The sequence below is a fragment of the Rhinolophus sinicus genome, chromosome 14 (genome assembly GCF_057876585.1).
Source record: "Rhinolophus sinicus isolate RSI-liver-muscle chromosome 14, RSI-T2T, whole genome shotgun sequence".
Lineage (NCBI taxonomy): Eukaryota > Metazoa > Chordata > Mammalia > Chiroptera > Rhinolophidae > Rhinolophus > Rhinolophus sinicus.
In genome coordinates, this window is record NC_142514.1 from 69,058,592 (window position 1) to 69,074,552 (window position 15,961).

Genomic DNA, 15,961 nt, shown 5'->3' on the forward strand with positions numbered 1-15,961 from the left:
GTTTGTCTTTTTTGGCTAATGTGGATTTCATTGAGTTCTTTTTTTTTTCTTTTATCAATTTTATTGGGGAACATTGAGGAACAATAAGTTTCTCCAGGGCCCATCAGCTCCAAATTGTTGTCCTTCAATCTAGTTGTGGAGGGCACAGCTCAGCTCCAAGTCCAGTCGCTGTTTTCAATCTTTAGTTGCAGGGGGCACAGCCCACCATCCCATGTGGGAATTGAACCGGCAACCCTGTTTTTCAGAGCTTGCGCTCTAACCAACTGAGCCATGTGGCCGCCCTGAGTTGATCTTTTGATAATCTGCAACCTGGCTAATTTGAGCTGCTAAAGTTTAATAAACTTGAAATGAGAAAAAAATGTTTTAGTAAAATTATTTTTGCCTAAAATTAAAAAACAAAACATTCAAATGATAAATGTTTAAGTTTCCGAACTAATGAATATAGAAACTAAAAACAAAAATGATGACTTCATTGTATGTATAGTTTCTAAAGGATGGAACCAGTGTCATAAGAAAGTACTTCAGGCAAAATGCTAATGTCAGCTGAATTTTAATTCTTTTTTTACTAATAAACTTTATAGCTACAACAGGTACTATGTGAGTGCAGGTTTATGCACATTTCATAAAATCTTTCAGAATACTGTGGGGTTTGGCTTTTGCTTTGTTTTGCTGAGGTATGTAGGGATTTTTAAGGCATATGTTAGTTTAGGGAAAGGTTTCCGAATTGAAATGTGAAAATAAGCAAGACCAAGATTGCTCTTTTGAATTATCTACTTTTATTATGTTAATTAAAACAACTCTGTAGAGCATCTAAGTGTCTCTCAAGCCACATTAAAAAAACAAAACAACCCAGTTGATGCATGAGAATTATAAAGATAATTTACGCAGTTGATGAAGAAAAGAACCTATACTGAAAGGCAATTAAACAAGAGCTATATCACCATACTACATTTATAACAGGAAATATATGTGCAGAAAACCAAGTAATCATCATTACTCTTAACACTTGTCTTCTGGAATGGATTCTCTTAAAATTCTGATATTGCCTCCTTTCCTTTCCTTTCCACTATAAACAAGTGCTTCTCACACTTTAGTGTGCACATAATCACCTGGGGATTTTGTTCAAATGCAGATTCTGACTTAGAAGGTCTGGAATGAGGCCTGAGACCAAGCTAGCTCCCAGGAGTTTCCCGTGTTATGGGTATTCAGATCAGAGTAGCTGGGCCTTTAATTATTGGCAGCCAGGAGTTGTAATGCCAAAAGATAAGAAGTGCCAGGGTTTTCCTTTTTGTTTTGTTTGTTCCACTAACTTACCAAAACCCACACTGAAGTCCTTAGCTTACTTACTTAGCTTAGTGCAATGCTTAGCTTAGTTTAACTAAGCTAACTTCCTCTTCACTGGTGCCTTTTCTATTCCCACAAAAGTGAAGGTTCTTAAACACAGACACCAATTATTATCTAGGATGCCGTAGGTAAATGTTATCCATGTAACATGCAGGCTAGGGTTCCTCAAACAGTGATTCCCATTGTGCTCGATGGGGGTATTTTCTAGCAATGGGGTCATTTATGGTAAAGAGACTGTTTGTATGACTCTATTAAGTAGTAAATTGTGCTAAAACCTAAGACTAAATAATTCAGCAATCATTTCTAGTTGGTTTTTAAATGTATTATAATAGAAAGTACAGAAGGTTTATTTTCTAATTACATTCTACTTACGATACTATTAAAATTGATTTGTATGATCTGACCATAAGCCAACTAAGAATGTTGGTGAGGAGGGGATGTGGGTTGAGGGTTTCTATCTGAAAGCATGAGGAAATATACACAGGAGGGAGTTCCAGGATAAAAATTTTTCCATGGATGATATATCTGTGGAGAGTCAAAGAGTTCGGTTGTCAGCTCCTATAAACTTAGTGTAACTCAAACATGACAAATGAATATTGAATTACTTCACCCCAATGGCTTCTTTAAAGTGCTGTTAAGGATACTTTTTTTAGTACAAACAACTACCATTTATTGAGCACATACTATACGTCAATCCCTAAACTAAGAGCTTCCTATGCAGTAGCTTATTAAATTCTTACTCTATAGCTATGAGGTAGGTGTCATTATGCCAAGATTATAGGTGAGAAAAATAAAGCCTATTAAGGACCTTTTTAATTGAAAAAAATCTTTTGAAAAAATTTAACCCACCAAAATTTTTGTAAAAAGCTCTGTTGTATGGTTCATTTTATATGAATAAATAAACCCAATATATTTAAAAACTTAACTTACAAAATAGGAAACCATAGGGTTATTATTCACTTCACAGAAAGAATACTCCATTGCCAGTATAAGAAACAGGGTTTTGAGTTACATATATTTAACATACACGTAATTTTCCAGTTGCACAAAGTAAGACATGTCTATTATAACACTGTCAATTTGTCACTTATTTTAATTACTTAGAAAGTGAACCTATTATCTACCCAATTGTTTCCAAAAATGGCCTGGTCATAAAGAATGACCTGGAGTTTTTGCTAAAACAATAGAGTTCCCAGTCTCCTCGGATTCTGGATCAGTAGCTCTAAGGTGAGGTCTAGGAATGTGGGTATTTAATATTTTGTTCATATGTTACTTTTGATCAGGCAAGTTTGGAAAACATTAGTCTGCTGAGTAAAGCTCAGGGATTTTTTGTCTTAGCTTTTAAAGTCCTCTACAGTCTCGTCTTAAGGTACACTTCAAACATCTGTCACAACATTAACCTACTATGTTTAAAACTATCTATTCATTATTGCCCAAATAGATACTGTTCTCTCTTGGAGCTTTGCTCAAGCTGTTTCCTCTGCCTAGAATGTCCTTCTCTTATATATTTGTCCATCAAAATCTTATTCAACTTTCAAGGCTCACCTCAAATTTTAACTTATCTAGAAAGGCTTCCCGACGCCATAGTCAGGGTTATGTTCTCTCTCCTATGAACTCCCACAGCTCTTTAAACCTTTATTGCACTGATTCCCAAAATGTGATCCCTGGACAAGTAGCATCAGCATCACTTGGGAACTTGTTAGAAATACAAATTTACAGGTACCACTCCAGAGTCAGAAACTCTGGGTATGGTGCCCAGTAATCTGTATTCAAACAAGCCCTCTAGATGGTTCCAGTACACCCTGAAGCTTGAGAACCACTCCTCCAATGTATTCTATATTTTATATTTTATGTATATTCTATATATAAATATATAGAACCACTTCTCCAATGTATTCTATATTTTATGTATATTCTATATATGAAATATATAGAGTATATTTTATATTCTATATTTTATTATTGCTTTATGTCTTAATTTCTCTACCAGAATGTAAAGTAAGGTCCGTGAGAGCAAACAGTGCTTTCATCATTTGCATCCTGTGTAATACCAAGCATAGTGCTTTTCACTTAGCAGATCACAGTAAGTCTTACTTTATGTAGGTAGGAAGTAAAGTCTTACTTTAGTAACACTTACTTTAGTGTCCAAATCTATGTAGGCACAATGAGCAGATTGCAGTGCACCAATTTTTCACTTTAATGATGTTTAATAACCTTTAAAGGTTGTGGCATGATTGATTCAGATGCAGAGACATACCACTTGTAAAGATGACTAAAATAAAGGAACTGGTTGTCCTTATTTTTCAACACAGAAGCAAGGTCTCTTAGTTCTGCTTTAAGCTTATTTTCTACACTTAGTTTTACATATGCCTCATAAATGTTTACTAATAATAACAATAACAATCTCATCTGGAAGGCTTAGAGACTTCTCTTGTCTCTAAGGCTTTTATGCTTAAAGAAAAATGTCTAAAATTTCTTAACTGGCCTTCAACTTCACAACATATCTATAAATAACTTAAATAAACATTGCTTAGTACTTATTTTTGAGATATAATTCATTGGAAAATAAAGTGAAATATCTTTTACTATAGTAAAAGGCAATGTAACAAAGTTTTAAGAATTCACTACGTTGAAAAACAAGCTAAAGGAAGACAATAATCTATATTTATTAATGTTTATTGTTGTTTGAAATTATGTAACACCAGGCTCAGATAGTCACTGGATTCTTAAAAATCTTTAGTAAAACAAAACAATATTGGTGAATAATCCATATAATAAATAGATTAACTGACTATCATTATTTTGCTTTCATAGAATACCTTTCTTCTTGTTAATAAAATATAAAACTAAAATTGTAAATTGGTTCTTGTTAAAATAAAAAAAATCCAATTAATAACCAAATAATTATTTCTAAGTACAATTTAATTATCAGTTTACTGAAACAAAGCCACTGTAGAAGTGCTTTTTACAAAGTTACAATATAATGGGAAAATAAATCAGTCCAAATATTTTGTTGCCAAAAAATTAACAAAACTGATTAAATTGAAGAGAAAAAAATCAGGACAACTATGATCTACTTTCTAAAAATAAAAAACAGGCTTTGTAATTAGGTGTCTTTATACTTTGGCTTATTAATAATATAAGACACATTTTTGGTGTTTTTTTTAGAAAATACCATCAAATATTCCCAGAAAAGACTTCATTTCATCAGTTTCATCTTCAGGATGATACCTACTGGGGGGGGGGGGGAGGCAAATGTAAAAATAATTATTATTGTAACACAATTTATTTTAAAACGTAATAATAAATACAAAATGGATAAACTTGAAACTTGCTAAGAGGTTAATAGATCAAATGAACTTCAATATGCATGCCCTTGTGGGAAGTCTGTGGGGTCGGGAGGAAATTAGACATTATAAACTGTGAAAGGTAGGGACCAAATCTCTTAGATATTTCTTTAAACATATTGGAAAATAATGTTATTTAATCAATATATGAACAGGTCTATACATTTATTCAAGAGAGGGGGAAACTGCTACAGACTTACTCATAAAAATGACTAGCAGTTGGGACACTGATGAGACTTAATCTGACTTTTCCCCTCATTGAACCTGTAGAATTGTGAAAGAACTGGTTGGCTGAAATACAACTTGAACTTTTGAAAAAATTAGTTGATCTCATTTGGATTTCTTAAGTGACTTTACACTTTATATTATCAAAATACAGCCTGCAGTTCAATCAGTAAAAAAATCTTCAACACAATATAATGTTTCAATTAATAGTATCAAGCATATAGGTTCTCAATATTGAGATATTTGATATTATAAATTATTGTAAGGAGTTAGCTCACCAGAAGTCTAAAATTTCAATGACTTTAAGTAAATAAAATTTTAGGTTCTGATCTTTAAAAGGAAAAGAATACTGAATTTTTCTGTAAAAAGTTTTTATCAGTATATCTTGAAATGACTTTAAAGAGTTCTTACCTGAAATCAATTTCATTTTTACATTCACTGTTTGTAATAAAGAAATCCACTTCGTTAACAAAATTTGAAGAATTTGATCTTTTTTCAGAATTAGTAAAACATAGCCTTTCAATCTCTGGTGACAGACTTTGTTGTTTTCTTTGTTGTAAATGGACCTATATTTTGAGGTTAAAAAAAAACCACCAGCAATCATTGAAAGTTTAATTATTCTGGCAGAATTAAAAAGAGAACCGAAGAAGTGCTTCTTCTTACAATATTTGCATTTCCAGCTTGTTGAGGTAATTCTGTCATGCAGGATGCACCGAACTTGGACATAGAGGAATTTGATAGATAAATATCTGGATTCTCACATGACGAAACAAAACTAAAAATCAAAATTAATTATTTGTAAAATATGGCAAATAAGGCAAACAAATCATTCTAATTTAGATCAATAGCGATTCTTTGGGGAATATGATTAAAGTTTATCATATTTATCACTATAAAAAATTGATGCTCTGTTTCTTAGACTCATGGAGAATTTGGTGCATTTCCTTTTCTTTAAATAAAGCAACAATTTATATATTCCAAATTAGATAAGAATACTATTTTTAAGAGCCTAAGAAATAATCATTCAACAATTTTCTTCGAAATTGGGTGTTATGCTTGTCTATCACCTAGCAATCTGTAAATCTTTTCTAAATGCCACTTGCTTAACTTTTAATCTCCTTTTCCTATTCTGGTCTCACTATAGAGAGATATCTCTAGTTATCTTCCTATGTATAACTGTATATTAGAATTCACCTTTCATCTTCTGTATTACATTAATTCACTGAAAAACATACTATTATTCGCTTCCATGTACTAGATATTGTACTAGGAGTTGGGTACAAAGTGATAAACAAATTCTCAGGGAGTTGCAATCTAGTAGAGGAGCAGACAATGAGTAAACAATAAATATACATAATTATAGATCCTAAAGTGATATGAAGGAAATTAACTGAACATCATTGTGGAAGAATAAACCCATTTCAAAAAGATGGTAGTGAATGCCTTTCTCAGGAGGTGACAATTCAAGTTGACATTAATAATTGGGCTAAAATGCGACAGCCATGCAAGGGGTAATAAGCAGTGAGTAGTGGTAGGGAAGAATCACATACATTGATGAGATCAAATCTTTCTGTCTTTGACTAATGGCAAGGAATTAAAATAAAAAGGGTGTAAGAGAAGAAGCATGTCTTCTTTCCAACCCGCATCCTCAGGTCCTGAGGGCCTTCTTCCCAGCGGCAATTTCTGACACCAGTTTCTCAGAGACTTCTTGATAGGGTTCCTTTTTAAACTCACTTATCTCCTGGTGGTCAATTTTAAACTGTCTCAAAATTATCTGTAGCTTTCTAAAGGCGTGGGGCACAAAACTGTTCATGTACTTTGTTATCTTCCTACTTCCTACACTTTTTTTGCTTCTTTACATCCACAGCTTTGTTCCACTTTGATGCTTCTAATCAGTTTACTCTGTATGACTCAGAGTTAGGACCAATGAACAGAAATAATAAAAAAATATATATTTTTTAAAAGTTTGATCGAATGATATGAGAGACCCAAACATAAAACAAGTATTTTGGAGTGAATGAGCGCCTGGTCACTGGAGTTCTCTTGGCAGAGATGGCATGATTACTTGCCAGAGATATTGGATGGTGATTCAAAGATCCAGTGTTAGGGAGATTAAATGACACTTAAATTAAACCCTCTTCAACTCTGGAATTCTCTGAAATCTATTACTCTTTGATGTTGACGATCAGTAAAACGAGTAAATAATAGCAAGCATACCAAAAGACACCACAAATTTAATGTATCTTCTTTAACAAAGGAGAAATAAATAATCCTTAAGTAAATTGGACCCTGAATAAAAAACTGTCAATATTTCTTTTCTTTGGGAGAGTTTTGGCTGTGGCTATAATTTCTCTCTCCCTTGACTTCTAATCAAGTCCAATATCCAAATGTGTTTTGCATTTCTGCAAAAACACTGCAAGTTGAACATTTCTAAAATTATTTTCTTTTTCAAATGTCTTTTGCGTCCTATATTCTCAGAAAACATCTCCATCTCCCCACTTGCCATTTATTCTTCCTTCTTCCTCAACTATTGTATCCTATAAATTGCTAAATCCAATCTATGTGTTATCTATGAAAAGTTTCAAAAATCAATCTCTGCCTCTCAGTTTCGATAACCTCTACTCTTGTTTAGGCCTCATCATAGACTTTCTCAAATTGGCCACGATGCCTCTGGTGGTCCCACCCTCTATAATTCACTCCACGTGTCATATCATATCATTACATATCATTCTACAAATCACTAGAATGATTTTTTTCTGATCAATCTGTTTATCTTGTGTTTAACGATCTTGGATGGTTTCGCACTGCCTAGTAGGTCAACAACTAGAGGCCCCTAGGCTACATCCGCCCAACAGACATTATTTTTTTTTTGGAGGAGGGTGTTGTAAATTATAGCACATTTTAAAAAATTAGTTGTCAAAATTTAAAAGTCAGGAGATGTCACATAAAATTTTAGATTCCCAGCTTTTTTTTTTTTTTTTAAATCAGAATATTTGACAACACTAAACATTCTTTTCCTGAACAGCAACAACTTGTTGGAGCTGAGTAGTGGTTGCTCTCTTTAGATGGGACACTCTACAGTTGGCTTTGGCCCTCCACGTCCTGGAGTCAGTTTGAGTCTGTGAGCCCTGACCCACTGGATACGGTACAGGTGTCTAGTTATGACATTCACAAAGAGACCTCAGCAATCTCAGCCTTAATGCTTTGGCCACACAGACCACACTTCACTGACCCTTCCTTGAGCATGGGATGCCTTTCTAAGCCTTAGCCCTTTTCACGTGCTTTGGGATGCTTTACTGAACTGCTATTCAGTTTTCAAGGCTTGTGAAAAATGAAGATTCCTGGACTCTGGTCCCAGAGACTATGATTTAGGAAGTTTAGTGTGGAGCCTATGAATGTGCATTTTTAATATCACTCCCTCAGTGATTCTGATGCAGGTGGTCTGACAACAGCACTTTGAGAAACACAGCTCTAAGATTAAGAGGGTTTAGTTTGGCTAATACCTTATAGTTTCTCTGGCATCTTAAGACTTGATGCCCATCTCCAATTACGTGTCAGGAGAATAGAAAGTTTTAAAAAGTTGTATTTCAAACCCAAATTCTAAAACTTGCCTGGGTGACATTTCTCTTTGGAATTTGCTCTTTGACTCTTGGAGGGATAGCTTACTTCCCCTGGTACTTGAACTCAAAGTGTTTCCAAATCCTATATAAAGAGATAACATTTTGAAATAAAATGCCAGGAAACAGCTGAATGGAGCTTTTCACAAGTTCTACAAGGGCTCTCTCCAACAAATATAATCTGGATAAGGAAGGAATGAATAATTCTTCTCAATAATCAAATTTAATTTGCATAGAAAAATAAGGGAGGAAAATCATAAAATAAGAGGAAAGAAATCACAAAACATATAGGTTAGCTTATTTGTCATTATGTTAAAAGGTCCCCAAATCACTATTATTTATTTTTAATTCATGTAAATGATCAAGTTAAAGTTCATTCAATATTTTCCATGGTCTGCATGTAATTAAGTTCATTAAAAGCATTGTATACATGGGGGAAAATGATATTTATTGTGATTGATTTTCCCAGGGTCAAAGCTATGCCCTCATAGGATTAGGCTACCTCAAAAGATCAGTACAAATTGCCTCTTAAACTTGCAGTTAAGACAGTGACTTTTAAATTTTAGGTAGAGACAGTAGGTGTCTGGTGATATGAGAAATTGTGCCTAAATACCCCATGTCATAGATTTTCCTGGCCTATTTTGTGAAGGTGGTCAAATCCTATTCCTTCTGAAAGGAGTATTAGCTCTTTAGGTATTTCTTAGAGCCCTGAAACAGTATTTCAATGGGAAAGAGTATCTCCATCTCACTGTCTTGTCATACACTTACCAAGATTTTCACTTCTCTATTTTAGTGAAATAGAGTAAATTTGTTAGTAACTCAAAGAACTAAGTCCCATTATTTTGGGGTTGTATATAATTTAAATATAATATCCAACACAGGAGAAATGAATCATTTCCTATTTATTTATTTATATATACCTGAAAAGTCAACATTTCTACTGGAAATAAACATTTTAGTTTCTTTGCTCACAGACGAATACTTTTAGAAAAGTAATATTTTTGTCCTTCACAAACATTAGCAGACCATGTGTGATCTTAGAATAGAGAGCTCGATATTCTGTTTTATGAGGGAAAAGTCAATAAATAATCTGAATTTGAACAGGGTCTTTAGCAAGATAGAGAGCAATAGAATAGAAGATCATTTGCTGTACCATCATCATGGAATAACCTTAAACTCTGTCCTTAAGGGGAGGAAATGCTATTTGTGGAAGGGTCACATTTTCAGTTTTGTTAAAAATTATAATCTTAACAATCCAAAGCTAATTAAGCAAGCACATTAAAAAGACAAAGAAAATGAACCCCAAAGCTGAACTGAAAAATATTCAAAGACTTTCTCATGAAATTATTTCATGCTTAAATACAATTTTACCTGTTTTTGTCTTCTTATCAGCTGAAAAGCTAGTAGCTTCTAATAAGTTTTCATCATCAAAATCATCCCAAACTTCATTTCCCAAGTCAAAGTTCACATTCAAAACTTCTGAAAATGGAGAGCTGCTTTTACCCACATCTGTCAAATTCTGGTTCCCAGATGCATTAAGATTTCTGTTAAACAGCATTGTTTGAGGGGCTTTCTCATTTGCAGTTGTAGAATAGTTCCAGCTTGAAAAATCTGTCGTGTGTATGTATGAAAGAGTATATGTTATAAGCATCATTATCTATTGATATATCAAACACATCTTTCAATTACTAAACAGAGGTCTTCAGTGGTAGTTTTCAAAAATATTAAGTCAAGCATTGCTGAATAATGTGTTCAACCAATTCTATTTATTGAATCATATTTACTGATAGGTGGACTAAATTTAATTTTAAATGGATTCTTTTAGACCAAACTCATTTTCCCTCTTAGTTCATATATGAGAATAACCCTACTGTAAGATTGGAGTATAATAGCTTCTAAAATGGTCTTCCTCCCTCCAGCTCTTCTCCTTACAAATTAATTTTGAGTATTCTTATGAAACTCAGTGTTATCCATTGTTTAAAGCCTGGGTATTGAGTCAGACTACCTGGGTGAAAATTCTACCTCTCTCATTTACTAGTTGTATAATCTTAGACCAGCAATTTAAACTCTCTTAGCCTAGTTTTCTCCTCTGCAGAATGAGAATGATAATAGTACCTATGACATAATATTGTTATGGGGACTAAGTGTTTTCTCTTGTGCAGTTTTCCATGGTAGTGTGCTAATAAATGTTTAATAACTGCTTCTCTAAAAAGGTATGCACACACACACACAGACACACACACAAAGTTTATTATATGTATTTATAATATGTAAAGGCTATGTAGCACATAATTTACAAATCATAAAATACACAGTATGGTTAATTGTGAATTTCAGATATCTAATTGATTGTCACTGAATGTTTTCATTGAGTTTTGCCAAACTCTTATATCTGTCATCAACCTATGGTTGCAGTTGACAAATGAATGTAGTTCTCACTACATTTACTGCACTACATTACAAATGAATGTTGTCTGATATTTTTGTTGACTTTAACATGCAAGATGAAAGTAAAACAACAAAGACATATGTTAGGACTTCACCTGTTCAACTACTGATTTAAGCAACTTCTTTGCTCAATTAGATAATAGTTTTCAAATACTAGAAGGATATTCCCTCAGGTGTGTGTGTGTGTGTGTGTGTGTGTGTGTGTGTGTGTGTGCACGTGCATGCATTAGTCACAGTATAATGGCTACAGACACAACACACTGTTAAATTTAATCTGCACTATTAACATTTCCTTCATCACTTTCTTAAGTCTAAACAATAAATGAAACAATAAATCAAGCCCTGATTTGTAGTTTCTGCTGGTTTCCATGGTATAAATACTGCTACAGCAGTTAATTTCAAGCTATCAATATGACATCACTGAATGAAAAGTTGAGAAGAAATGTATAACAGCATTCCATTATATAGCATTTCTACTATATAGATATAATATAGATGCAAATAATCTCAAGAACACAGATAATAAAATGTAGAATAGAAGTGATTAGTTTCAAAGCCTTTGTTTTAAATATATTATTTAATTGAAAGTTTATATAATTAAACTTTTAATAGCTGTAAGAATCCCAAAAATTGAACAATAATCTTACACAAGCCAGTACAAGCTTGCTCCAATAAACCACTGAGTTTCCTTCACTTTAAATATTTTCAACCCTCTTCTTCACTTATCTAAATCCTACTTTATTCTTCAACTATATCTATAACTCCAGTTTACATTATTCTACTTTTGCATGTTAACATACAACCACCATACAATATGTACTCAAAATAGCAGTAGGTACAAAGTGCAATGGGAATACAAAAGGAACAGGACATAAACCTATGATGGAAGTCACAGTAGACACCTCTAAGATGGTAACATGATAAGATGGTAACATCGGAATCTGAGCTTGATAGAACTGTGATTGTGGAGCAGGGAAAGAAGGAAAGTCAAGATATTCCATAAATGGAGAACAGCACGTGAAAGGCACAGCAGTATGTGAGACCAGAGAATGTTTGGAGAACTATATGTTTTCAGGATTTCTAGAACACAAAGTTGAAGAAGAAGGTAGGGCCCATTGAGACTGCACAGGCAGTTAAGTGCCAGATTACAAGTCTGTTGAAGCTTGTTTTCCAAGTTAAAGAATTCACTTTATTTTTCGCATAGCGAACAAAAAACTAATGAAAATATTTTAGCAAAAGGTTTTAGATGATCAGGGATACCTGTTAGATCACTTGGAATAGTTCTGGATTAGAGGATAATGACACTGGAAGCAAAGAGAAAAGTAAGAAAGCCATTGCAGTAAGTGAGAGACTTTGAATGCCTAAGCTAGAGTATCAACAGAAGGAACAGAGAGGAAAGGATACAGAAATGTTGAGGAAGTAAAATACAGAGGACTTGGTAACTAAATACATGTGAAGTAAGATATTTAGGCTGACTCTTTTCTACCTTTAGCAGCTTGGAAAAGAAGGATTCTTTCACTGAGCTAAGGAAAAAGAACAGAATTCAGATGCTGACATGTTAACTTTTAGGTGTATATGTCCAGAAAGGTGATTATATAGATGAGTTAGGGGGTAGAAAGAAAGATCTAGATGGGAGTATAGATTTAGAAATCATCCGAATATAGTTAGTAATTGAAGACATGGGCTTGGGTGACATTGTCTAAGAAAAGTTTATAAAGTGAGAAGAATAAAGAAGCAAAAAGAGAGAATCTTTTTGCAACATTGACAGAAAGAAAAACACAAGCAGTTCAAGAAGTAGTAGGAGACCCAATAGAGTTGTTTAATTGAAACCAAAGGAGAGAGTTCCAAAAGGAAGGAAAAAACAGATGTGTCAAATACTACAAAGGTCAAAGAAAATAAAAATTGAAGAGCTCACTGAATTCAGCACTTAGGAAGTCACTGAATGGCCTGAGCAAAAGCAGTTTCAAAGGAAAGATGGAGAACCCAAATTTTAGTGAATGAAGAGTGATGAGGAGGTAAGGAAGTGAGCACAGTGAGTATAAATTGCTCTTTCAAGAATTTTTGTTTTGATGGGAAAGCAAGACATAGAGGGTATAAGAACTAGTGATTCTGTTTTTTGTCTGCCAGGCATGCTTTTCCTTCTTTTAGAAGGAGTATCTTTCTTGTCCTTTGGGGAAACTGCCTCCAGCATCCCATGAAATCCCTGTGAGGATGTCATTCATGGTGCCCTGGCCTCCCCAGGGCCACAGCGGTGGAACATATGACCCAATCCCCAGGCTACAGGGATTGATCAAAGTCTGAATACAAGACTCAAATGAGGCCAGTCAGAATGAGCGCTGGTCTGCCAAAGCTAACAGGGAAGACTGCATTTTTCTACTGAGTCTGCTAAACTGGCAAGATGTGAGTTATTAGTACACTGCCATGTGAGAAAGCCTGTTTAAAAAATAAAGCCAATTAGCAACCAGAACATCTAAAAAACTGAGAGAGGCATGATGAGATCATTTGAGAACGCAGATCTAGCAAGATTAAAGTTAGATGCACATCTGTAATTTTCAGTTTATATGAGACAATCAGTTTCCTTTTTTTGGTAAACTTTTTAAAAAAATTAGTTTCAGCTGTACAAAGCAACATAATTGTTAGACATTTAAACCCCTCATAAAGTGATAACCCACCCCCCAAGCTACTACCCTTTGAGATCTTATGGAACTGTTACAATACCATCAACTATCTTCCCTATGTTGTACTCCACATCCTGTGACTATATATACCTATATATTTAGTTATAGTTGACATTCAATATTGTTCTATTTCAGCTCTTCAGGTGTGTAGCGCATTGGTCAGGCATCTACACAGCCTATGATGTGATCCCCCTGATAAGTCTAGTGCCCATCTGGCACCTTACATGATCTTTACAACATTGTTGATTATATTCCCTATACTGTATTAACTATCAATTTATATTTAGTTTTTCTTTTCTTTCCTTTAATTGGGGAATATTGGGAAACCGTGTGTTTTTCCAGGACCCATCAGCTCCAAGTCAAGTCGTTGTTTTCAATCTAGTTGTGGAGGGTGCAGCTCACTGGCCCATGTGGGAATTGAACCAGCAACCTTGGTGTTACGAGCACTGCGCTCTAATCAACTGAGCCTACCGGCCATCCCAATTTATATTTCTTAATCCCTTCACCTTTTTTCACCCCAACCCCATTCCCATCTATCACCCTGATATCTGGTACCTATCTGGTACCATACTTAGTTATTACAATATTGTTGACTATAGTCCTTATGCTATAACCTACATCTCCATGACTACTGTATAATACCCAATTTATTCTTCTTAATCCCTTCCCCTTTCACTGGTCCTTAACCCCCATTCCATTTTAAAGAAGTCCCTATAAGAGTCCTTGTAATACTGGTTTGGTGGTGATGAGCTCCTTCAGCTTTTTCTTGTCTGGGAAGCTCTTTATCTGTCCTGCAATTCTAAAAGACAGCCTTGCTGGGTAGAGCAATCTTGGTTATATGTCATTGCTTTTCATCACTTGGAATACTTTCTGTCACTCCCTTCTTGCCTGCAAAGTTTCTGTTGAGAAATCAGCTGACAGTCGTATGGGGGCTGCCTTGTAGGTAACTAACTGCTTTTCTCTTGCTGCTTTTAAGATTCTTCGTATTTAACCTTTGGCATTTTAATTATGATGGGTCTTGGTGTTGGCCTCTTTGGGTTCATCTTGTTTGGGACTCTCTGTGCTTCCTGGGCTTGTATGTCCATTTCCTTCACCAGGTTAGGGAAGTTTCTGTCATTATTTCTTCAAATAGGTTTTCAATTCCTTGCTCTGTCTCTTCTCCTTCTGGTACCCCTATAATGTGAATGTTGGTATGCTGGTATTATCCTTGAGGCCTCTTAAACTCTTCTCAATTTTTTGGATTCTTTTTTCTTTTTGCTGTTCTGGTTGGGTGTTTTCTGATACATTATCTTCTACATTGCTGGTTGGATGCTCTGCTTCATCTAATCTACTGTTGATTCCCTGTAATATATCGTTTCCATTATTGTATCCTTTATTTCTGACTTCTTTTTCATGGTTTCCATCTCCATTTTTATGAAATAATTGAACATTCTTGTAACTAGTGTTTGGAACTCTGCATCTGATAGATTGCTTATCTCCGTTTCACGTAGTTCTTTTTCTGGAACTTTGTTCTGCTCTTTCATTTGGGACATGTTTCTTTGTCTCCCCATTTTGGCTGCCTCCTGTGTTTGTTTCTATGTATTAGGTAGGGCTGCTATATCTTCTGGTCTTAGTAAAGTGGCCTTATGTAGTAGGTGTGCTGTGGGGTTCAGTGGCACAGTCTTTCTGGTCACCTGAGCCACGTGCTCCTCATGTGTCCCTTGTGTGGGTTGTGTATGCCCTCCTCTTGTAGTTGAGCCTTGGTTGATAATTGCACATCGATGTGAGGGACTGACCCGTGGGCTCACTGGTCGTGAGGACTGGCCTTCACTACAGTGGAAGGGTTGTTGTGCAGGGGGTGATCCTACAGAGCAGGATCTGCCTCAGCAGGACTCTGGTGCCTGCCCAATCCGCACCTTGTGTTGTGTCATACTTGGAGGCAGGTAGGTGATGCTACAGCTCATTTTGAGGCTGGCCACTGGGAGCGCCAGCCCCAGGACCTTGGAGGGGATCCGCTGTAGGTCTACTTCAGCCATAGCCCATGCCTCACCTGGGGCCACCCAGTGGGAGCCACAAAGAAATCCACAGATGGCTGCCACCCGTGCTGTGCTTGGAAATGCCTTTGAGAGCCAAGCTGCGAACCAAGGCTGGCTGTCACTAGTGCTGATGTAGGGCTGCTCAGCCAGAGGTTCAGGACACACTTAAGCCAGGTGTTCTTGTCTGGGTGCTGTGAACCTTTAAAGACCCTAGGAAAGTGAAGCTTGAGCCAAGACAAACGATCTGCATGAAAAAGCTGCTGGAAGTGGCCTGGGTGTGCCAGAAA

General features: G+C 35.3%; 1 protein-coding gene across 5 annotated transcripts in view; it reads right to left on the reverse strand.

The window, feature by feature from the left end:
- Positions 1-826: 826 nt before the first annotated feature.
- The window catches only part of HFM1 (helicase for meiosis 1), a 110,435-nt gene continuing 95,300 nt past the window's right edge, over positions 827-15,961 (reverse strand). For 2 of the 5 annotated variants that reach the window (XM_088791316.1, XM_088791314.1), the window contains 5 exons: positions 9,905-10,144; positions 8,528-8,618; positions 5,580-5,691; positions 5,328-5,482; positions 827-4,578 (listed from right to left, as the gene is read on the reverse strand). In XM_088791316.1, the coding sequence (XP_088647442.1) occupies positions 4,509-4,578; positions 5,328-5,482; positions 5,580-5,691; positions 8,528-8,618; positions 9,905-10,144 (668 nt within the window). In that variant the 3' untranslated portion in view covers positions 827-4,508. Of the gene's footprint in view, positions 4,579-5,327; positions 5,483-5,579; positions 5,692-8,527; positions 8,619-9,904; positions 10,145-15,961 lie in introns of those variants that run through there. The other 3 variants (XM_088791315.1, XM_088791317.1, XR_016018661.1) reach the window with 3 other exon arrangements.